General features: G+C 40.0%; 2 protein-coding genes across 2 annotated transcripts; one reads left to right on the top strand and one right to left on the bottom strand.

Moving 5' to 3' along the window:
• Nucleotides 1-11,583, bottom strand: cdk4 (cyclin-dependent kinase 4). The gene is made up of 8 exons (XM_041034570.1): nucleotides 11,312-11,583; nucleotides 5,020-5,254; nucleotides 4,794-4,929; nucleotides 4,463-4,630; nucleotides 3,785-3,894; nucleotides 2,219-2,269; nucleotides 1,982-2,117; nucleotides 1-1,132 (listed from the first exon to the last, which is right to left on the bottom strand). Exons 2-8 carry the CDS (start codon nucleotides 5,235-5,237, stop codon nucleotides 1,031-1,033), a joined length of 921 nt encoding a protein of 306 aa, XP_040890504.1. The 5' UTR covers nucleotides 5,238-5,254; nucleotides 11,312-11,583; the 3' UTR covers nucleotides 1-1,030.
• Nucleotides 11,584-17,764: 6,181 nt separating this feature from the next.
• LOC121179569 (E3 ubiquitin-protein ligase MARCHF9-like) lies at nucleotides 17,765-24,554 on the top strand. The gene is made up of 4 exons (XM_041034476.1): nucleotides 17,765-18,106; nucleotides 21,842-21,997; nucleotides 23,653-23,845; nucleotides 24,235-24,554. The coding sequence occupies exons 1-4, from the start codon at nucleotides 17,765-17,767 to the stop codon at nucleotides 24,552-24,554; spliced, it is 1,011 nt and encodes a 336-aa protein (XP_040890410.1).
• Nucleotides 24,555-25,144: the final 590 nt, after the last annotated feature.

Genomic DNA, 25,144 nt, shown 5'->3' with positions numbered 1-25,144 from the left:
CGGTTTGAGTAACCCTTTGAGAAAGACGCCATAACAGTTCACCCACAAAAACCAACATCTCTGACAGTCACATTCATTAACTGTATATTTAGGCAATGTTAGAAGAAAAAATCTGTTTAGTTGGGCTACTAAGTATTTTCTTTTTCTTAGTATTCAATATAGTTGTGTTTTTCACAAAATATTTCAGTCCATTTCAGTTTTCTTAGAATCATATTTATTCATTTTGTATGGACTTCCATAATACACAAATGAAGTCTGAATGTGATTAAACTGTTCTCTATTCACTTGTAGTTGCAGTGCTGGTTGATTTCAGACGGTTTTAGCAGCTGACAAGAAAATGTTAAACATAAAATGAGGTCCAATCCTTCAGTCCTTCAATAAACATAACTTCTCTTACTTTTTCTAAGAGCAATACCAGTATTTTGTCACGTGTCTTTCTTGTGCGTTTTTGTTCTATGTCAAAACTATTGTTGCTTTTCTTCATGATTTAAATACAGTTATGTTTAATAATTTTAATACAGATTTCCTTTTGTCAGAAATACAGTAAAATCACAAACGACCGGCTGCTCTGACCCTCTGAGGTGGCACTTCTATCAGACTTTGTTCAGCCTGTAACAAGAAAAGACGACATCGCTGCTTCTTTCTGTCTAAACACGAGCAGCGTCTGAGAAGAGGACGACAGACGTTTCTTTGTATGTATGAGTCTCTGCTGATGAGACAGATACAGAAATCAAAACATCAAAAACACTGGTACTGTCCTTGAAGACGTGACATGTTAACATCATTAACTGTGACATTTACATGTTGGAAAGCATGCCAGTGATCCTTAAGTTCACTCCTCTTCATTTTTTTTTATCCCATTTCTCAGGCTTTAATCCTTTTTTGATACAGGAGTAATAAAATAATATCCCAAAGCGTAACCCAGAAATGTTGAAAGGCAATGCACTGAATGAAACTGAAATCCTTTGTTGGTAGGCCAGGTCTAAACTTAGACGCTGTTACCTCTCGCTGCATGTTTCGCTGCATCACTTCAGCTTTTTGTTTGAGTCAATTTCTCCTCATCCTGGAAATATGGATGTTCTAGTGCATTCAGGGCAGATATTCGTTTCAAGGGGTCAAAGGTCAGCATTTTCTGTGGAAGAAGCAAAAGCATTAGCAGGGTGTTATAGCTATGTGACTGCCAAATTTCAGGTCTTGAAGGAATGCTTTGACATTTTGAGAAATACCCATATTCACTTGCTTGCCAAGACTTAGATGAGATTGATACTGCTCTAATGTCTATACAGTTAATATGATGGTGGAGCATGAAGCAAGTTATCTTAGCTTAGCAGAAAGACTGGAAACAGAGGGAAACAGCTAGCCTGGCTCTGTCCAAAGGCAATAAAATCCATTTCCCAGCACTTCTAAAGGTCATTAATGAACATGTTGTATCTCGTTTGCTTGATCTGTACAAAAAAAAATGAAATGTTAAAAATGGCAATATTTTCATCATTATATGGAGAGGCAGAATTAAATATACCATCTACTTTAAAAGGTATTGTTAGGTCACTGATTCAGTCCCAGAAAGAGTAACGTTTACTGTCCATTTGCTTTGTTACATGAGTTGATAAACTAAATCCAAGAGAAAAACAATTATTTCAGGTTTGATTTTAAATTATATCAGCACTGTGTAAATCATGCAGATATGATACTATTCTTTAAATTAAGCTGCTGTTAGCCCTGCTCTGCCCTCTACTTCAACCAGCTGACAATTAAAATTACTCACAGCAATTTCCAACATTGCACAAGTGAGATTTTTGTGGCTTGTGTTTAATATCACCAGACTATGAGCAAAGAAAATTCTTCTGGAGTCTGAGGTTACTTATCTGTTACTGTGATTCTGACTTCTAGGTCTGTATGCACAGCTGAATGTGAATCAGTTACTGGGCAGGATGGACCGTCACTATAATTTTTTAAAAACAAAATCCAAACCGTGTCTTACCAGCAATAGTTGTGCCCCCTGCTCATCTATCTCGGAAACAAAGTCGCTGATTGGGCGAGGCGTGAGAGGGGGAAAGTTTTTTCTTGAGAGCGTAACATTAGTCGGCCACTCGTCCTCTGGCGGCAGGCCAATAACTCTGAAATGACATATTATTTTCACGGAAACAGGTTTAATATGAATTATCTACCAAAACATGTCCTAGAGAGGTAAACGTGATAGAAAGTATTTGTCACTCACTCAAAAATTTTCCCAAGTTGGTCCACTTCTGATTCTCCACAGAACAACGGCCTGAGCAGACAAAGAAATTATTTTGAGACATGAATATCTTTGCCCAAGCTGACCAACGTCGCCATGCGATGTGTCATTTCTACCAGTAGATGGAGCTACTGTGTGTATCACTGAGGTGATCTGGAAGATGCTGCAAAAAAGTCTGATGAGATAAAGCTCTCTGGCACATATCACCTCAGGCAGCCCAGTCACAAAACAATTACTCTTATGTATTGTCTCTAAATCTACTGATTATGAAGCCTGCCCACAGAAACTGTTTGTGCTATCACCAGTAAAGTAGCAGGTCATCGTCTGCGAGCCGTCAGTGGGTTTGTATCAGCATGCAAGAGAGACCTGAGTCCTGCCCAGAAGCTACTAAATTTCGAGTTAGGGGCAGCTTGATAAGAAGGTCTGATCTGATCCGTGGGATAAGCTTTAGCTGAACTTTTTAAATTCAATGCTGGATTTCAGCTATGTTTCTTTTTTGTATGTAGGCTATGCTTTCGTGCAGAGGGGGAGGACTGAAATAAACATTTGATTTTTGCTGTTACATTATGTGTCTGGCAAAGCCCCGCTGTCTTTCACCAGTTCACCTCCCGACTGTCTGAGGCCTGGACCAGATTTCCCCAGAGCCACAGATAACCTCATATTGTGATCCATTTACAGATAAAATCCAGACACTCACATCAACAGTGTACCTACTATAGTCAGTGAGAGACAAGCCTAGAGGTGGAGTTTTTATTCAAACAGAACACGGAAATGTTCATATTGAATGCATTTTCAAGCTGTTCACTGTGAATGTATTTCATTGGTTTTCACTCTGGGGCGACTAAAGCATGAATAAAGGTTTTATGGTTATGTTTAGGCAAGGCAAACGACACAGTTAAGAAGAAGGAAACGCTGTGACCTTTGACCAAATTTGAAAAAGTCAGCTCTAGAGCACAAGATGGGAAATTACTTTTGTTAACATTTAAGCAAAGTCACAATGTTTCTTTAACCTTAACCTGACCTTAGCTTAAGTGTTTTAGTGACCTTAACTGAACAACAAATACGAGGTTGGATAGTGCATCATATGTCCTTCCCTGCTTAGCTACAAAGTCGGCTACAAAGAAGAATGAATGAAGAAAAGGTGTATTTGCTCAATGAAATCAAAGCAAATTAAACATTTATGGCAAACAGTTGCTGTGCGTGTGGCAAAACGATTTCAGACTTGGTTTGACTTTCTCTCACCAAGTTTGAAACTGCTGTGAAACTCTAGACTGGTCTGAGGAGTTATATGAGAAAGGATATGTAATCAAATCTCAGCTTCTTTTTTAACTTACTGAGTCCGATCAGCACCATAATCTAATGAGCTGTTCTTTTGTCCAGAGCCTCTCTTTGCACCAAATTGCATCAAAATATCTTCATGTCATCAAATCATTTTTTTTCAGCCTGGATTCAAACAATGACGCATAATCTCATCATAACAAAGCCACAAACACATCGCATCTGTTTTTTGTTTTGTTTTTTTATCTGAACATTACTCTGCTGACTCACTTGCGTCGGTACATCTCAGCAAAGATGCAGCCTGTGCTCCAGATGTCCACAGGTGTGGCATAACTGGACTGTAGCAGGACCTCAGGGGGGCGATACCACAGCGTCACCACCTGGGATGCACAAATTTGTAGTTTGTAAAACTAGTAAAACCATATCATTTTCAAGTAAAGGAAAAGAATTAAAGAACTATGACGGTGGTTTTGCAGGTTAGAGCCAAATAGTACTGAAAATATTATTGAGCTTTATTCACGGAAGCTCAATCCAAGATTTGACTTTGATTTAGAATACAAGCTACTGAAAAATCAGCACATTTATACTGTCAGGAAATTGAAAAAAAAATACAAATGATAAGCTAATGTGGACGTTGCTAAAAGAGTCCTGTGATGTCAGTTGTGTCACATCAAAATCACAAGGTTAATATTTGGCAGCAGACTATCAAATGCTGGGCACTGGATGCATCATCAATGAAGAATTTAAGAGTAACTTAAAAAAAAAAAAGATTAGTATGACAGATTAATTATTTCAGCTAGATTTTCAATGGCTAAAGGCTGATTTGTATTTTAAACTGAAAAGAAGCTGGCTGAATGATTAAAATCTAAATATCTTAAAAAGTAAACATTATGTTACGCTTTGGAAAATGCTGTATACTGGCACTGCATGATCCAGATGCGTCCTTACCACAGGAGTCAGAGCCATGTGGCAGCTGTAGATCCTGGCTAGTCCGAAGTCAGCCAGCTTCACCTGGCCCTGGCTGGTTACCAAAATATTCTCTGGTTTCAGGTCTCTGTGCATCACGCGGTTAGAGTGAAGGAATGCAAGACCACACAGCAACTGCCTCATCAAGTCCTGCAAAAAACACACAGGCATGGTTTAAATAACACTAAATATTTCAGCAGATTTAAATGAGAAATTAGGCTTTTACATCTGAAACAACAGAACACTCCATAATGTTTCTGTCTTGTGACTTATTCGATAAATTATGCAGTTTAGTTTAGATATTATTCCTCACTTTAATGCGGTCGGGAGATAACCCGGGGGCTGGAGCTTTCTCGAGGTATGTCTTGAGGTCTTGGTCTACATGCTCAAAGACCAGGGTGACTTTAGTCTCCTGCTCCGACCTCTGGGTGGCACATACATCCATGAGCCTGGCATGTTAAACAAAAAAGTGATTTCTGTGAGAGGTGACCACAGTGGATTGCAGACAACACAGGTTGAAACACTGAAAAAGCACTTACCTGACTACATTTGGGTGGTCAAACTGCTCCAGCCTTTTCAACAGAGCCACCTCTCTGACTGTGGAGCTAGGCAGGCCATTTTGGTCTGTTTGGACACGCACGCTCTTCAGAGCAACAAACTGCCCGCTCTCTGTGTCCCGGGCCTTATAAACAGTCCCGTAAGCACCGCCTCCGATCTCTGCCACTGGCTCATACTGGATACCGGTGGTGTGGGCCATGGCCAAGTTCAAACAGACTGAGAGTAACACACAACAGACAAAATTAGAGGCTGAAACTATGACTGTTTCTAATCAAAATAATTAATAAATGAACAATGATAATGCATTGCTGTGTCATCTGAATTCAATCATACCTGAGCTGTTCTACTGGAAATAAAGAAGAGACTAAGTGGGAAACCATATCCTTATACACATCACTATATGATTATAGGCTATAACACCCGCTGCCTACTACCTCTCTTCTTTGGTATCACTCCCAGTGTCAACCAACACATCCCTCGACTCAACTAAACCAAGGCAACTGCTTTTGATTAAGTATAGAAACTATAGGTGCAACAAAAATCTGTTATCATAACAGATCATTGAAGAAGATACAGATTCTAGATTAAAAAAAGAAGAAAAAAAGGACACATAATGGCAAGACACATAAAAGCATCCAACAAACCAATAATCCACTTAAGTCAAGCTCACAGATCTGAGACTGCTACTTTTAATTAAATTGTTTATTAAATTTTTTTCCATTTCTGTTATCTTAACTGGTGAAGCGAGCAGTTATTAAATATGTCTGTGTGTATATTATATATAAAATAACACTATGAGCATGAACTCTCCATGAACTCTCTGTACTGGAAAAGGAATAAACTTCTCTCAATTTTTTTTTTTTGGTTGTGAGAAGCTGGTGGATTCTCAGCAATAAAAGGCAGAACTGTCCTCAGGCTAAGGGTGACACATCGCAGAGGCTGAAATTCATAGTCGTTCCTCTCCAAACCCTTCAAATCCAAAATTAACCGATGATCCTTGACAGCTCTTGTGCTTAAACATCCATTTTGTAATGAGTATAAAATCTATTTTCAGTCAGAAGAACACACTTTCACATTTGGACCTCTTGAGAGCTGCACATGAAAATCTATTCTGCTCACTCACTGAAATATGTGTTTAATTTCACCTTTGGCGGTGCTACCTTTTTGTTTTATTCAAAACATAAATTTATTCAAGCTTTTGCACGCCTGTTAGTACAGTCTTGTCATTCCTGGAGTTACTCAGTGACGCCTTGGCTGAAGGAGGCATCAGTGCGAGGAGAGGGAGGAGTGCAGGAGTGAGGAGGAGAGCTTCATTTAGCATCAGTTTATCAGTCACAGCAGCTTTACTGCACCGAGCAGTAAACCACCGTCCCTCATCTCCACAGAGGACAACAACAACTTTTTTTTCTACACAAGTTGTATACATTGTACACAATGTGTAGAGGTTACAGTACTGCTGTCTGCAGGAGAGGCAGCACCGAAGAGAGAGAGACAGATGCTGCACAGCTCAACAACCTGGTACATGTGCCAAGGAGCTGACAAGGCCATTCTGGTTCAGCTGCTGAGTGTATAACATTTGCAGTTACACAAATACTGTTTCAGCTATTAGGAGTAGGTAATATGAATAAAATCTTCTATCACAGTTTTATCAAGTGCAATTTTATTTTACGATCTCAGTGCATTTTGTTATTTTGTAAATTTTCGGAAAATATGACTGAAAAACTGTTGGAAAATGTTTGGATGGAAACGTCTAATCCAGTGGATTAGCTTCTTAGCTAGTATCTGACTTTGTCTGCTGTTTGGTTCTGGGCTGGTAGCTGACAGAGGGTTTATCTGAGCTTTTTCTTCTGGAAACTGCTGACTACTGGCTGAAAATGACACTTATGAGGGCAGAAAGAACAAAAAAAAATTAACATTATGTTCCAGCAAACCAAAACAATGAGCTGAAAGACACAAAAAAAAAAAACCAAAAAAAAAAAAAAAACATAGATCCGACGGGGGAACTGTGAAGTCCGTGATAATTCCCACTGTGGGTTCACCACTACGAGTGACAGATTTCAAAACACAAAAAACTAAATTTAGAAGTGAAAAATCTGTATATTTCAGCCATTCTGGCAGCAGAAGTGAGCTGTGCCTGCAGCTAAGTGCACAACATTTTATGGCTAGTTGTGCTGGCCTCTATTAGAGTGAAGCCTCATAAGAGCCCTCCAGGTACTTTGGGTGTCAAGTGTTGAAATGTCTGACATATTTTTAGTCATATCCACAGAGGAATTTATCAATGCTCTTCTGTATTCACCAAATGTTTTATAATGCATGAGCTGCAGGACAAAGTACCTGACCTCCTCAATAGAAGTCAAATGACTCACTGAATGGGACGCCATTTTAAAGCAAATAACACTCGACGTGGGACTTTTGGCCACCACTCGGCCAGCACAGCAAGAACCTTCAGCCACTCAACCCAAACAGCTTTCTCTCCCATTGCTCCTCATTCTTCTCTGAACTCACCGCAAACTCCATGCACCCCCCTCGGTCTCCTGCCAGGTCTCATCTATCTCCTTCCTTCCCTTTGTTTAAGACTCAGCCTGTCTAAACTGTCAAAGCAGTGTGGTACACTTCCTCTGGATGAGAGGAAGGCTGCTCAGCCTGCACCGCTCCCTCCCCTCCTCACCCCTCACTTCAGTTTACATCATTTAATACACAGAGATATCACGATCCAGGGGTGTTGCCTGTCCAGTTTTTATGTGTTTCATATATGCGACCAAAGATGAAACAATCAGCTGATTTACTGATTAGTTCATTGACTAATCAGAGAAAATTACTTGGAAACATTTTGAATTAGTTAGATTCATCACCTTTCATACAAAAATATGAAACATTTGCTGGTTCTAGTTTCTTAAATGTGAGGCTTTGATGCTTTAAAAAATATCTTGATTTAAACTGTTGGTTGAATAAAAAAGTATCTGAATTTGTCACTTTGGGGTCTTGGAAATCGCTGTTGGCGTTTTTCACCACCTTTTGAGAAAAAGACAAAGCAATGATCTGATTAACAGATAAAGTAAATCGGTTCGTTCAGTAAAGACAATGACTCTTAGTTGCAGAGCTATATGCAGCTTTAACTCTGCTTCAGCTAGAAAACTTGTCTTAATAACTTTAATAAAACACTAAACTTTTACGTGTCATGTTGTGTCAGAGTGAGAATAAAATATGATCACAGTGGACTCGTTACGGCAGAAAAAGTGCAGAAGAGGTGAAGCAGAGCTGGAGCTGAAAAGTTTCTGCGGAGGAGACAGAGAAAAGTACAGCAACAAGAAAAAAGAAACACAATCCACAGAAAGCCAAACATTTCAACAAGGAATTCATTCTCTCCTGTTGTATACCTCACTCCTCATTTTCCAAAACTGTGTCAGTGTCAGAGTTGTTTGTTGACAGCATGAGACGTCTGGACCGTAACTTTGTAAACTTTTTGCAAGCTGTAAACTTCATGAGTCTGGAGTAAGAAAATGGATAAACTCAGGGTCACCGTTGCCTTTATGGGCTGATTTTTAAGATTCAGATAATCTGATGAGTCCTTTGCAGCCTTTAAGATCTACATATAAATTTCATGACAGCTGCTGTCAACTCTTCTAGTAATGAATGTTTTATGTGAGCAGATGTTTAAGTAAGATTTAAAACCCGACAAGTACATATGAGTCATATCTCGAGTCGTATCTCGAGGTATTTTGTGAAGTGTTATTCTGTTGCACTAAAATACTGGATCACATGCTAGTGAAAGTGAACATGATGTCAGCTGGTCTTCAACATGTTATAGTCCAGGGTTTAAATATTATCTATATGCTGCCAAACCACAATTATTGAAGTGGTTAATATAAACCGTATAAATAAGAGGAAGTGATGTTGCATTATTCATGCAGAACACACCACATTTCTTCCTCTTATGCAAAGGACACTGACTCAGGGTGTCTGCGGACAAGAATCTGCCTGCATTCCTGTGTATCTGCAAGAAATAAAAACTCCTGCCAACAATATTCATGTGGGAACTCTGCTGCGAATTAGACTGCAAATAAAACTTTCTCCCCAACAAAATATGATGAAACCCAAGAAACATTTTTAATGCAACACTTTTGAGTGCCTTATTTTTCTGAGCAGACTTTGTCTTCATGACACCTTTATTAAAAACCTCCAATTTTATTTCATTCATAAAGATCTGGGATTTTTGACTTTAAAATGTGACGCAATTACTTCAGAAATTATCACAACTTCTCAGTACCTGTGACTTCACTGACTGTACCTCATCCAGATCCCCACATACATGTAGACGCAACCAATAAACTATAACTTTACTGATATTAACAACATATGCACTCCATATAGAAAATAATATCTAAATAACACCTCTCTGTTTCTCTGATATGCTTTTGTTACAACCATGCAGGGCCTTTAAATTTATGAAGTGATATTTTAAATATGATCTTAAATACTGTTTTATGATTTTAGTTTGAAATTACAAACTCAAAAACAAGACATCCTAGACAACCTGTATTTTCAAAACTGTGGCCCATATATATCAATTTTCTAATGAAGTCATAATTAGAAATACAGTAATAAAAGTACAGATTTATTGAAGTTTATAGTTCTAAAATATTTATATAGAACAAACAGGTCACTGAAAATGGTTAAAAACTAATAATATTCAAATAAATTATTTACATATTTTCTATTCTATTAAGGGATAACCAGGAGCAGTTATTTCTTAGTTTGATGAAACAGTTTCCCAAAACTTTGCATGCTGGTGCTATCCATAAAAAGACAAAAGTACAGCACTTATTTTGTGTACTGTGCGCGAAAACATCACATCTAATATGCTGCTTTATAAGCCGAGAGGTGATGATATCACAGCACAGCTCTGTATTTTCCTCCTTTAAGGCACGCTCTGCTGATCATATATTACATTTTCCAGATGTTGAATGTCCCATTTAAGTGAAGCTGCAGCTGATTTTAGGTGGTTACCATCCACAGCTCATTGTGAGAGTGCAACATTCCTCTGGAGGTTGTTTAGCAACTGCTGTGGGAGGCAGCACAGCCACAAAGGGCCACAAAGTCTGACAAATTCAGAAAATACTGGCGGACGACGGGGGGGTCAAATATCCAGGCCTGTGATTTCAAATGTCACACAGCTGAAAGTTACTTGCTTTAGCTCCACCAACACTGGATTTTTTAAAGGCAGATGCTGGTATTAACATTTTACAGTTTGACATTCTGGTTGTGGGACATTTTTTTTTTTAACTTATGTGAGTAACTTCCCTTCCATTTGGTTCCAATTATGACTAACAGTTGGAAAAAGACAGTTGTCTTTTTTTGTCACTTACCAGCCAAAACACATGCTGATTTCAATATATCTACAATAAACTGCGATCTCGGCCAGTAATGTGGTCCAGCCAGTTCGTCTGTCAGGCTCTAATCCCTGCTGTGTCCTTGATTTCACAACAGGAATTACAGATTTACAGAAGCAGTCTGCTGAAGGTCCTTCGCCTTCTCATAATGAATGATCAGGCTTGTTGTGGTCTGCATGCCAAACTTCCTCTGGTCCTACAGGAAGTGGTCTGGCTGTACATGACTTGTCACCCTGCAAACATCTCATCATTTCCTCTCCAGCGACAGAGCAGCGGCTCTCACCATAAGAAAGAGAGCAGGGGCAGATTATAGCTCCACACCTGGACGTTTCACTGACACCGAGGTCATTAACCTGCCCAACTGTAACAACAAGCCACTGATCACCGGCAGAGCCTGTCCGCATATTTCTATTTACATATTTATTTATATTTTTTTTATTTTATATTTATACACTTTTCATTCATTTATCTGCTTGATCGAAGCCGGACATTGAGAACCAGCAGTGGGCGGAGGCGGAGAGAGAGAGAGAGAGAGAGGCGCAGCGGCAGAGGAGAGGACAGACGGAAAAGCCCTCTGTCCCCCGACACGTGGTGCGCCTCCATATCTCTCCTTTGTTAATTAAACTGGCGACAAAAGTGCAGTAACGACAGGCCACACCGACTTTTTTTTTTTTCCTCCTCACCTACATGTTCACTGACGTGGCGGAGGGAAAACAGACCGGAGCGCATGAGACAGATCACCGCCTGCAACTTGGCATTTGTTTCTCCATCTAGCGCCACATTACATAAATGTCCGCTGCCAAAGTGTCACACACACACACACACACACACACACGAATCACGATCACTTTCATGTAAACGACAGTTGTGATAGTGGACTTACCTCGCCTGTTTCCTCTGTGTGGCAGGTACTTCAGCCTTATGAGCAGGACATGCTCAGGACTGTGCCACGTAAAAACCTAACTCCTACAGAAACGGCTCAGAAGTGGCAGGTCGGGTCCAGGCCGAGGTTTGCGACCCCCGGCAGTGGATCTGACGTGGAGAAGCCAATCCAACGATATGATCTGGGGCCTCCACTGTTTTTTTTTTCTTCTTCTTCTTCTGCTTCTTCTTCTTCTTCTTCCAGCCTGCTCTCTTTTTGGGTTGTCGCTTCCTGTTGCTTCTAGCAACTCTTAGAGGAGGCGGAGTCAAAATCTGCTCATCATGTATGAAGAACTAAAAGCTCTGCTGTGGCACATAAACTTTTAAGTAATCATGTAACCCGTGCTCCATGATGTAGGTATTTTATAGGGAGAGTGATGCTTTTTGCCTTTTGTTGTCTCTCTTGATAATAAAAAAAAATAGACCTACATAAATCAGACACCTATTATTTCAGTGGTGACCCCTTTAAGTCCTCTTATTTAGTCTTTGTTAGCAGAATATAAACATCAGGTAAATGATTTATAATACAGTATAAAGCAGTTGTAGGAATTTTTTGTCTTATTATTTGTCAGCAATCCAAACTTCCCCTATGAACTTTTTTTAAATTTATTTATATTATTATAATATATCTTCATCTATGTCTTCATCCATTTGTTTCTACACCAGCTTCCATTTATGAGAGTCGGCAAATATATTTATTAAACCGCTTAGATCTGCGACCTAATGATTTGTTAGAAACCAGTGGCGGTTCTACATTGAATTACTCCCTGGGCGACACCCGTTCCGAGAGAGACCCAGAGGTGAACTGCACCCCCCTCCTCTTTCCCCTCCTCACACAGCTTCTTCATAACGCTGCAACCAGTCATACTTGTGGCGACAGAGGGGGACAGCTGCTTGCCCACGGTACCTTTGGGTCTTGTGCTGTCCAACCTAGTGAATCAAGTGGCTTTCCCTTTATAATTACATGGATGATGCTGTCACTTGTTTTGGTTCTGTCTGCGTTCTCGACCTCCTCCCGCATCATATTGATGACGACGCCCTTTCGGTGGCCAGTTATGGCGATGATGTAGCCTCCCAGCAGTCCAAAGAACAAGTTTAACTTTTGTCTGATTGATGGGTGCTTCTCAAGGTAACCTGTAAAAACAGAGGAAGAAGACTGTATGCATAAACTTGTAATGTGACGTTCTTTGGCTAAGGACCATAGAGGGATGGCACACACACCATAAGAGACCGAACAAGGGCCACACGCTGACCACACAATGCCACAAAGGACCACTGTGTTCTTCTATTTAAATGAGAAGAAATCACCAAATCACCAGACCAACATACAAACATACGTACATACATAAAAACCCAGTTTCTGCGTGTAGGTCCCTGTAATGTAAAAATCTGCAGGGCTCTATCTTAATCCTCAAAATAAAATACTCAATCCCAACACTGGACTCAAAGTATATATAGTCCTTGTCGAATATTACTCAACTATGCATGAAAGTTGCTCGGTCAATTTTTTTATTTTTTAAGTACTGTGAAGTACTTGCTTTTAAACATACTTAAGTATTCAAAAGTACAAATTACAAAGTAATATCAATACATTGCTGTACTGTTTTCACAATGCATTCATATGCATATGCTGGTGGTGCATGCTGGGAGAGGCGACGGCTCCCACACTCTCCCAACCCAGTCTTTACTCACAGGCAGGGAGAAATAAGGCCGGAGTATTCAAAGTTAATAGTTGTTTGACTTATCAAATAAGCTTTTGAGTTTTGAGTTAAATCTGTGACATATTTTTAAATATGAATTCAACTGATGTATTCCCCATGCAGTACATTTAGAAACACGCACACACCCTATTTAAATGTACGTTAATAGGCATTAATTTCATCCAGTGCCTCCATTAAAAAGAACATGACATAAATGTCCAGAGTTTTATTATATCTTCTAAAATTCCATGTTTCTGACGTAACTTCATCAGTTATTCCACAAAGCATGAAGTAATGATTAAAAAACAATTAGGTGGGAATAAAGTGTAAAGAAAACAGATGAAAACCATCCTCTCCCTCATTTTCTCTGAGCTCATTTATCTCTCTTGTTGTTGTTTTTGGATTAATGAGTTGGGGCCTGGCAGACTTTACTCTATTACATATCTGGGACATGCTGCAATATAAAAGGAAAAAAAAGAAAATCTAACTATAACTTCAGGGTTTATCCTGATGATTAAAACCACTGGTTTTGCATTAGTACATCAGTTACAGGAATGAAAACCGTGATCATTCATCTTTGTGGTGGCTTCTCTGATTGACTACTGATTTGATGTTGAAATATAAATATGAGCACTTTGTGAGTCAGTGCACCTCAAGTCAAAGACACAGTACAGGTTGATTTCATTGGTTACACACCAACTACACAATGTCTGCATGCTTTGAAAACAGCATGTGATTGCAGAAAAACATGAATGGTGGTCTATAAATAAAAATCCTAGTTGGCCAGTTACAGTTTCTGTATTCTGCTGCTGTGCACAATTAATGCATTTGGCATACACTCCTTCAGTGCTTTTAAGATTTTCTTTCCAGCCACTACATTTCTGTTGCTGCTGCATGCTAGAGGGGAAGAAAGTAGGCGATGTCAGTATCGGCACTTGTGGCCAGAAATGGGAATGTAGTACGGTGACAGTGGCATGCAGACTGTCTCGGCGGCTGGGACAAAAGTCTAAAACAAGGCAGCACTTCTCTAAAAATATGTGTTACTCAGAGGCTTTCTGCCTCCACCAGCAGAAGAAACACTTATACTCTGTTCTATCAGATCACAGCCAGCCAGCATGCATAAAACCAGGAGGCTGAAAATGAAAGAACTAAATGGAATTCAGCCATCATCAAATGTTATTATTTTTTCTTTTGTGATGTGAAAATGTCACATGTCACAATCTGTGGAAATTAGATTATTTACTGTATGTTTATATTATGATGTTTCACTATTTGAGCGATGATGTGAAAAAGGAAAAAAGGAGATTGTGATAAATATTGATAAAATGTGCAAAATCCCACATACAAATCACCTTTTAAATACATTTAAAATTAGAATAAAGCACATTTACATTCTAGCATGTATATAAATATCAGCCCTTTCCCTCATCACATATTGTGCATTTCCACAGTCATATACAAATCCTCTCTTAAATGTATTAGTTTGTATTCATTTTCAGTTTACTGCTGTTATATTTTCATTCAGACTTCATATATTTATATTTTAATCGCAATGTAAATGGCAACAGAAAATAAATAATCAGTGTTTTTCACCCACAGAAATTTGAGATCTAATGTAATAGAATAAGCAGCTGCAGTACAGAGAAGTTAAAAGGTTGTATGGGCAGCTTCCCAGCTGTTTGATCACTGCAGATGTGTTAACCTCAAACATCTGCTACCAGAGGACGTTTTACATTGTGACTTGGTGCAGGTGATGTAACTGTAGGTCAGTGGTGATGGTGACGAGGCATCTAAACCGAATTTCTATTACCATAAATCTGTGTATGATAATTACTGCGTGTGTTTGCCATGTTTGTTTACATCTTCTGATGAGCTCCTCAAGCTATCTCATTGCATCAGCACACTTAAAAGGCCTCTGGCTCTGCAGTAATGTTTACCACAGCCCACTACAAGCCCTCAGTCCCTGCATTATGATACAGATGATGACACACCGGTTCAGTTCTGTGATGTTAGTTTTCAGACTTTGTGTGAAGCTGTGACAAACCTGAGATCACTATAATTGGCCCAAATTTTCCAACCGGCAAAGTGTTTTTCCTGCAGCACTGCCTTTACTCCAAGATTATCAGTCTGTTACTGAATATCTCCTTACTATTCTTTATACGCAATCCTCAAACTGTTTACTACAAACTGCATATTTCAAATGGGACATGATGTCTTCCACTAACCTCTAAGTTGGACTGATTCAGTGAGACTCTTTATGGCACTGTAAGTTGTTCCTCTTCATATGTTCTCCTTCTTTTTCTTTGTTATCTTACTATGTGGACTTTTTCTCACATTTTTTTCTGTTTACTCTGTTTTTGAAAAGTGGGGAATTATTATTATTATTATTATTATTATTATTATTATTATTATTATTATTATTATCACCCACTATTGTCCAATTTGATCAGTTAATCAACCCATCACATCAATATTCACTGAGAATTTATGGATTGCTGGAGAAAGTAATCAAATGAAATCTCAGGCTTTTCACTTTTTGTTAACTTCCTAGAAATGGCAATGCAAAAATCATTGATTGCTTTGAAGCCCCACGAAGCCTCCCATGATATAGTGGAAAAAGTCCTCAAGCACTTTAGATGTAAAAATTAGGGCACGTCAAATCAGACAGCTGTCAAGTTAAGTGTAAATATGTGCCACAGGAGGAAAATGTTAAGGTAAACATGAGCTTACTTGTGCATGACAGCACATGTCCAGCAGCACACTGGAACTCCTGATCACTTATTGACGACGAACATTAACACTTTTACAGAAAATAATTTCTAGGTGTCTGCAGGTAAAGGTCGTACATCACAGGAAAGATCTGCCTCTGTTAAATTCTTTTTGTTTTTTGATATTCAGTGCTGATTTCCCCTTTAGACGCAGAAGATGCTTTGCCAGACATCATGTTTACTTCACAATGGTCGCATTTTGGCCACTTTATTCAAAACGTCCTGTTTGTTTAATGATAAACAGTAGACAGACTCCTCTAAAACAACTCTCCCTGACAGGTGTGCTGTGATTCTGTGAAAGGTGGATGAATCCATTGCGTGCACACTCCCCCAGCCCTGGAGAGTCCTACCTCTGAAACGCACACAAACACTGCTGTTTACAGTAATTGTTTTGCTTTTCTCGATCAGCCGATGGATCTCAGCACGTGGCCTCCACGTCACATGGATATCAGCACCTCGAGCGGCCGCAGCCTCTCCCGGCACAGCGCTGCTCACCGTGGATGGAGCCGCACGCGGGAGGATGTTTTCAATGGAAAACCGCCGTCTGTTACAATACAGATGAAGAAGTTTGTGCTTCGTGTTGACACGTGAAATCAAGTTTTAACATATCCAGGAGATTTATGAAGAGGAAGGGGTGGGGTGGAGGGGGGTGAGACCACCCCAGTCAGACACATCGCTTCAGCCTGCCTTGTGAAGTGTTTTTTTTTTTTTTTTTGTCTCACTGATTCATGAAGGTCTTGACTTGATGTGGTGAAGATGATGATGATGATGATGGTGTGAGGTTGTTTTTAACAGCCCCCCCCCCCCCCCGGAAGGGACAGTTGCAGTCTACTGTCGGCTCATTTTGTCTCTTGCAAGAATCCATATCTGGCATCCTCTCGCTCTTCCTGATTTGTGGCGCAGAGATGGATGGGAAAAGAAGAGAACGGGCAATTCAAGTTGAGGGGGATTTTTTGTTGTAGTTGTCGTTGTTGTTGTTCAACGGATTTTTAATTTACTTTCCTCTCATTCAGCTCTAACGTGCAACGCCCCTGGACTGTAACTTTGTAGCTGGGCTGCTTAAGGTGAGGTGTGTGTGTGTGTGTGTGTGAAGGGGGTGAAATCCGCTCGATGTACAGACCAAAAAAAAAAAAAAAAAAAAAAAAAAAAAAAAAGGGAGAAAGAGAGAGAGAAGGCTAAAGCGAAGAAGAGGAGACAAGAGGAAACAGTGGTGAACTGATGGATGCCACAGCGAGACAACAAAGGATACACGCTTGTCACCTCCTGTAATTGCATCTCCCCTGTAGGTAAATGAGAAACTCAAACATAAATCGGATTTGACTTAGTTGTTAATAGGATTTAATATCAACCCCCAACCTCATTCAGTCACTCTCTCCGCTTTCATGCCTGAAGAAGAATAGACTCCAACATTTTTATTGCAAACCTTGGACAGCTCCTGCTGATTTACGGCACCGAGAGGACCCCGTTTGAACCTTGGGATTCTGACAAAAACAACCGGACTGAAAATGAAGGGATGAGAGGATGCTGCTGGACCCCTCTGACTTTAATGATGGTGCCTCACAGCTCGTGGCTCTCAGCCTCCATTGAATCCCGAAAGAAAACGCCTCTGTCCGTGAAAAATAATCCCTCCCTATTGGCTGGATTGCGGTGCACATGCTGTAACAACAGGATATGCAAAGAGCTATGGGCTGATCTCATAGCCTATCATGTTTTTCGCACACTTTTTTGACCGAGATCTGTATTTTTATTCAGTAGGACGTGAACTGTGCTTTTAAATCTGAGGGTTCAAATGCCATACTACTACAACTACAACTACTACTACTACTACTAATAATAATAATATCAATAATAATAATAATAATAATTTCTGATGGACCTTCCACAGTCAAGCTGAAGGCTCTTTTGTCTCACAGAGCAGTTGTACTTGTGTAGTAAAGCTGCTGAAGAATGTTTAAGTATCGGATCCGGATGTTTTTCAATGAAGTCAAAGTGTTGTTACTGATGCGCTCTGGATCAAGCAGGAGGACTGACACGGGTACAGACCCGGACACACAGACCAGGATGCGAGGTCTCGCTATAGGAGGCTGTGGCTGGCCGCCGTTGAACTGCTCTCACCGGGACGACGAAGAGGAATATTATGGCTCTGACCCCCGGCCACGCAGCCTGGCGTTTGAGGATGAAGGAGCCAAACCCCAGGGAGGAGGCCTGGATGCTGCTTCCCTCCCCAGTCTCTCAGAGAGCGGGATGCGATCGCCGCAGTGCCGGATCTGCTTCCAGGGACCAGAGAAGGTAAAGTTAAGTAGGTAAAATAAACGGTGCTGATGTGGGTGCTTGTGCTTTGACAATGGGGATCAGCTTCTCAGTAGGACTCACGGGAAACCTTCAAGGTTGCCAAATTTTGGTATGCGCATGGACACCTCAGCAGGGCAGAAGGCTCGAAAACACGTGGTCCTCAGATGAAGGAAGAAGGGTCAGGTCATCCTGCCAGATCCACTACTCTACTGGGTCCACAGAAATGCTTGGCACTATCAAAACTAATTTTGAAAAGATCTTTCAGCAGGCAACAAACACTTAGAAAAGCATTAGATGAGAAATTTAACCACTCATGAATGTTTTGTGCAATGTTATATCTTGTAGTTTTCCACTATAAACATATACTCCAGCAATTTAGTACGCTGCTTGCACAAATGTGGGATAACCTAGACCTGTAACCTAGTTTGGGTCAAATTGCAAAAACGTATCCTACATCTCATGCAACTCAGTGTCATCTTTTTCTGAGTGTTTTCCTGCCTGGTAACTGCCACGTCTTTTCAAACACATTCAGTTCATGAATGAATTTTTATGTCATAAATTAGATGAGATAAACCCTGACGACATCACTGTGACACCTTCAGGGTGATTTTCTCAAACTTGAAAAACCTCCTCCAGAGGCACAGGAGACTTTAAAGACCTGTTTCACAGGCTGAGTTAAATAAAACTTAAAAAAAAAAAAAAAAAAAAGTTGCTCCTTGTGTAAAATCAGTGGATTGTCCCTTTAGGCTATTTAGCTGTGCAAACAAATTCAGTTTTAAAAAGGCATGGTGGTGAGTCATTAGACATACAAACTCTTTCAGATGTGTGTAAGTGTGCATCAAGCCTGATCTGACGCAGCGTAAAAATCCAGAATGACTACGACTAAAAAAAAGAATTCATCTATCAACAGTGGACTGGAAATAGCAGTAGGCAGGCGAGGGGCATCAGTTGTTAAGAATAGCCTGGAGAGAAGCAGTAGCTGTATATTTATTATGTGAGTGAGTGAATTCTTTGCAGTAATGTATTCAGCATCTGATACACAAAAATTAGGCCAATTTAAAAAAAAAAAAAAAAAAAGCAATGACGAAAGGTTTCACAAAATGATTCCTCGACATGAAAGACCATTTTTAGCAACTGCTTACTTATACTCATTATTATTCAGAGGGATCTCAGTGAGGGAAGCAGCATGACTTCAATGACTTAATGAAGGACTCTTCAGTAGGAACCATTACCATCACCTTTGATCATTCCTTTAGGCTACAGCGAGGTCACACACAGTACAGCTGAAGGAGAGCAGATCGGCTGGATACACAGAAAGTAAATGCTTCTTAAAAAATGTTTATGTCATCTGAGGCGTGGAGGCCTGAGTGCGTCAAATCTGGTGGAGGAAGTCAACCTTGAAGAGACAGACTTTGCTGGAGGTCTCAGAAAGTTGTTGTTTCCTCTCCAGAAATCCCGCTGATTAAAAGCCTAGCACATCACCTAGAGTCAGACAGAAAATAAATTGAGATGTGCAACAGCGTTGTCAGTCCGAGGGAGTCCTTAGGGAGTCTCATACTGACAACAAAAAACCTGCGCCAGATGTCCTGTGATTTCTTTTGAGGCTGCAGGAAAGTGACATGAGAGAAGAAGACTGTATCCAGATGAAGGTGTTAAGCAGCAGATAGTCAAATGTATCAAAATAAGAGTACCACATACTCTCCCTTCATTACGTTTTGATGATTTTCATGTTTTGAATGTCTGCAGCTGAGTACATATAGGCACGTGTATCTTTTGATTGCTTATGCAGCAGTGGCTAGATGACATCCACTGGGAACATCAATAGTGACATTTCCCTTTCAAGTCAGCCAGATAACTATGCATTCATTTCACACCATGCTTGAAATCTCCTAATAATGATGAGGTGCCATGCTGTTATTCCTTAATTAGCAATAATTAATCGGAGGATCGAGTGCCAAAAGATTTTCTCAGCACCCAGTATTTTCTGCAAGTGTGTCAAGTTTGGAGCTGATCATTGCTCCCAAAAAATCTCATCCCAAATGTTCATCTGGACCTGAGATCTGGTGTCTGGGCCGAGCCAGTGCAATCAGATGAATTCGCTGCCATGTTTGTGGAACTGTTCCTCGACAATTTCTAATGGTGATGTATTGATGCCATGAAGCATTATAACTGAGTGCAATGATGTCCAGACACTTCATGACATTCAAATCTGCTATTTTAGGGGCTTGGTTTGTGCTTAAATAAGAAGCCCCACAGCACTGTACCATCATCATCTTTCAGAATTGAAACAGGCAGCTATGGATGCATGTACTTGTTTTGCTCTGCATATCTGTTCCTAGAGAGGTTCATGTTTACTGTAGCTACATAACGCACATATCAGTCCTCTGAAAGCTCCAAAGTATTGTTTAACCTGTGTCAGGCTTGGTAGTGTGAATTAGTTCATTTAATTTCCTGTAGTATGAAATTTAATTAACAAGTAAGCCCCTTTTTCAGGGTCCATGATTACTTCACTGCAAAAAGAAAGTAACAGGTGTTGGATATTAATGCAGGGAGTCTAATCAGCCATTTCTGTGGGATTAATCAATAATGGATCAAAACAGTGTGGTAAAATTCAGCAGATCTGGATTTGCCACTCGTCAGTACTACAGCAGCATGCACGAAATAGCTTCTTGGCAAGCCAAAGACTGTGCAGGGTGAAATGAAAGTGAAGCTGGACAAGATGTGGAGCTGTGCATTTTTTTGGAAAGATGCTGCCACACAGGAGACGGAGAGTCAACAATATCTAAGATGGTTCTAAGATGCAGGATCCTACGGCTGTATACACCACTGACGAGATGGTTAATTTTATCCCATAACTGACAAAAATCCGATAAACAATATGAAAACAGGCCGATGTCACACAGTCTCAGAAAACTGGGCTCAAAAAGTAAAGCTCTGGTCTGTTCAAATAAACTCAAAGAGCCATAAAAATAGAAGCCAGCTGACAATGAAAGCTAACAATAAGTGTAGCAGGGATGTGGGAGCTTTGACCTTACCTCGTCAGTTTCTTGCTTTAATGCTAATACTCCTAAAGTGACAGAATTAAGGCTTACATAAAAGCTACATATACAGAACTGTAGGTGATAAAACCATAATGAAATATTGTTGTGACAAACCCAGGTACCATTATTTCCAAGTTGTCATAATTTTATTTATTATTTGATGTCACATTCAAACACTTTTATCCTCCAGGAGACAGGATTGCTCACAACAACAAATCAAAGAAATAAACTAATGTGATCTATCAGCTAAACTCAAATTGTGTTGGGTGACGATAAAGGAAAAAATGAGAAAACACAAGCTGCAAGAGGATAATATTCAACAGCTAACACTGTTATTATTCAATTTAAATACATTCAGTATAGTTCCATGTTGATTACATCTGTTGGTACTTGCTCCAAGCTGCTGTCTTTTTTTTTTCTTTTTTATTTTTTTAAATCTTTTTATAATCTCTTGCCAGCTTCATGGCACAAACACACCTAATAAAATGCCCTTACATAATATCTTCAGCAGATAAAATCTGACAGTGTCAGGGCCGGGGATTTCCGACTTTGGGCCATTCCTGATAACATTTTTTATCTTTTATTTTTACCGTCATCTCCACTAAATCAAATCTCCTAACAGGCAGATTCGATAACAGCAGCCTTTGTGAATGTCTGCATGTGTCATGCAGCTGCTGTTTGTGTCCTGCAGGGGGAGCTGTTGAGCCCCTGTCGCTGTGATGGCTCTGTGCGCTGTACTCACCAGTCCTGCCTTATCCGCTGGATCAGTGAGAGAGGCTCCTGGAGTTGTGAACTCTGCTACTTCAAGTACCAGGTCCTGGCAATCAGCACCAAAAACCCACTGCAGGTACAGTCAGTCAGTGTCTCTGTCTTCATCTTTAATGTCCTCTGTGGAAAACATTCTTACCTGGGGTATAAACATTTAAAGGAGCTGTATGAATAAAGTCCTTGACATGAGACTGCCAGACTATATGGCAGGAAGCCATACACAAACTTCACGTTGCCAGAGTTGAGAAACTGGCAGAAAAGCATAGTAATCACAATATGGGTCATTGATCAGAAGGTAAATGTAATGACATACATTGGAGGCCATGTACTATTTACATTACCACAGGATCCTTTAGGCTGATTTTGTCCAGGCAATAAGCACTTACTCCCTGCAGGAAGCACAATAGCTTTTTCTGTTGGCAGACAAAGGAGCTATTTATACTGTTTTCATGGACAAATGGAGAAGAAGAAAGTGGTGAGGACTTAAAGGAAGATGCCAAGAACAAATGTCTGAGTCACTGCACTCATCTCAAAGAGTTGGCACATGATTCAAGTATGAGGCACATGGACAGCAGGCTCACAGACAGTATGACCAAATGATTTCAGCATTAATTAATGTTTTAAACAGAGATATTATCAGATACATTTTTTGTGGTCTTTCAGTTGCTCCTCCGGCTGGACGATGCATGCACTTTAACGGCACTAACATCAACGAGTCACTTTTTATTATCAGTGTAAAACCTCTCAATGAGACGGTGGTTTTCTCAGTGAATGGCACTGTAGTTACATCACTTTGGATGTGTAGTGATCTGCACTCACAAACCCAGAGTGAACTGGGGCAATTAAGAATTTCTCTCTTGCAGAAGATGTAAGCAGCCTTTCAGCTGATGAGTGACATTAAAACCAACGCTGACAGTGACACCACATCGCCAAAGGGAGCGAGCAAAGACGTTTTACCATACTGCATAACATCTATGAACCCTGATGGAAAAGTTAGAGAAGCTTCAGTATATTTGATCTTATACACAGTCTTCACAGCTGCTAGTACTTTTCTACCAAAGCAGGTTACAATGTGCATCTCATTCAGCCATCCGCGATGCCGGGCTGCCCATTGTTAGCAATGTGTCATGATGTGTGGAAGCCAGGGCTCAGCAATCTTGGTTCAATCAGCCCTATAAATGGATAATCCCTAATAAACAGACAATCCTCAGTATCTGCTGGGCCACACACATCCCTGTCTTATACTAATGAAAAAATAGCAGTAGAGGAGAGAGCATCACTTGCTTTTGATTTACTGTAAATCCACTTTTTTTAATATCATTCTGCATTATCAGATATTCTGCATTACACACGTTTTCATTTATTTCAAACATACTGCTGGAGCATCAGCTCCACTTTGTTTCAAGAATTATTTGTTGCTGTTTGACTCAAGTGACACTAAAACCTGGAGTTCCAAGTGGCCGAAGTCGTCACTTGTTAGAGAAATTAGATTTTATTCTACATACTAGAATGTATGAAATAATGAAAGACTCGCAATTGCAATGAAATGTGGCTGTTTGGACCCTTTGTCCTGCTGCTGTTTGAAGGTACATTTATGTGCAACAAAAAGGTTTGAAAATAATTTGTCAAAGACTGAGACAACTACTATCTCTTATAATGTAGAAGAATTTTACGGTTTACACATACAATACTGGGCCTCAGTCTGTTCTTGTGTCTCGCTCTGCTTTTTTCCAGTGGCAGTCCATCTCTCTGACTGTGATTGAGAAGGTGCAGATTGCAGCCATTATCCTGGGCTCTTTGTTCCTCATCGCCAGTATCTCTTGGTTGGTGTGGTCCTCTCTCAGCCCCTCAGCTAAATGGCAGCGGCAGGACCTTCTCTTTCAGATATGCTACGGCATGTACGGCTTCATGGACATAGTTTGTATAGGTAAGGCAGAGATGCTGTGGCTGCCGTGTTATTTTTAAAGGTGGTTGGAATATCAACAAAGCGAGTGTCATTTTCACAAATTTGGTGGTAACTCTTTACCAATTTGGCCTTTAGGTAACACATTTACACATTTGTTTATTCTAATTACATGGACATCAATGAAACAAATGCCTGACTGTGTTTGTTGCATTCTGCCTCTGCTTTTTTTTTTCCTTGTGAAGGGATTATCAGTCTAGTATATCCACAAACATGTCTAATATATTTAATCTTTTTGCTTTTGAGACCTAATAGTTCTTTTTAGCTCTGTACCTTTTTGTCCTTTATTTTTGCCTATGTGTAACCCTGTTTACTGCCCCTGTTCTCCCCCACCCTTTGTCCTTTATGCCCAGGCCTTATAATCCATGAAGGATCATCTGTTTACCGGATCTTTAAGCGCTGGCAGGCTGTGAACCAGCAGTGGAAAGTGCTGAATTACGAGAAAGCAAATGACTTAGGTGACACCATCAGTTCCAGCAGTAAAGGCGCTGGTCGTGTTGAGAGGAACTCTTCTCACACTGTTACAGACAGCGGACGGAGGGCGAGTCGGCATGTTAGGACTATTCTCCACCACCACTGTGGCTATGCTATTTTGCACATCCTTAGCCAGTTAAGACCCAACAACAGGCACAGTGCCAACCATGAGGTGGTCATGAGGGTGACCACTGTATGAGGCTGGGTTAAAAACAGACAAATGTGCATCAGCGTTTAAGGAGGACATGAAAGTGTTGATTGGGATTTAATACAAATAAATCCTAATCTGCCACATAAACACTGCCATTAACTCCTAGTCTCATATTGCGTTTGCAAATTCTCCCTGGCTGAGCTCAACATGGGCAGTGAGAAACATTTCTAAAGATTGAGTAAAGGGAGAAAGTTTCTGTTTTATCTGAGTCTTGAAATGCAAAGACTGTGAAAACATGACAATTAAAAAAAAAAAAAAACGCATTTGAAAGAAAGAAAAAGCTTTGATTCTTAAAGCTATAAACCATTTTTTAAAACCATTTATGACCAATGTTACACAATGTCATTGAACTGTTTTTGTTTGTTTGTTTGTTTGTTTGTTTGTTTGTTTGTTTGTTTGTTTGTTTGTTTGTTTGTTTGTTTGTTTGTTTGGGGGGATCTAACTCTAACTATAATTGAGAATCTTAATTTATTCCACATAGTCTTGAGGGTCCATGGTGTAGAGTGGTAGATTTAATCTGTTTTCAACTGAAGCTGCACTGATGGATCAGACATTAAAAAGACCAATGAAATTTTAAC

This window comes from Toxotes jaculatrix, chromosome 3, assembly GCF_017976425.1.
Source record: "Toxotes jaculatrix isolate fToxJac2 chromosome 3, fToxJac2.pri, whole genome shotgun sequence".
Lineage (NCBI taxonomy): Eukaryota > Metazoa > Chordata > Actinopteri > Toxotidae > Toxotes > Toxotes jaculatrix.
The sequence above is the reverse complement of the archived record's forward strand: the minus strand, read 5'-3'. Positions and strand labels throughout refer to the sequence as shown.

Coding starts and splice junctions, on each gene's coding strand:
- cdk4 (XM_041034570.1), bottom strand. CDS start 5,237: ATGGCCCACACCACCGGTATCCAGTATGAGCCAGTGGCAGAGATCGGA. Junction 4,631..4,793: donor TATCTCCCGACCGCATTAAA/GTGAGGAATAAT, acceptor TGTTTTTTGCAG/GACTTGATGAGGCAGTTGCT. Junction 3,895..4,462: donor ACATGGCTCTGACTCCTGTG/GTAAGGACGCAT, acceptor TGTGCATCCCAG/GTGGTGACGCTGTGGTATCG.
- LOC121179569 (XM_041034476.1), top strand. CDS start 17,765: ATGTTTAAGTATCGGATCCGGATGTTTTTCAATGAAGTCAAAGTGTTG. Junction 18,107..21,841: donor GCTTCCAGGGACCAGAGAAG/GTAAAGTTAAGT, acceptor TGTGTCCTGCAG/GGGGAGCTGTTGAGCCCCTG. Junction 21,998..23,652: donor GCACCAAAAACCCACTGCAG/GTACAGTCAGTC, acceptor GCTTTTTTCCAG/TGGCAGTCCATCTCTCTGAC.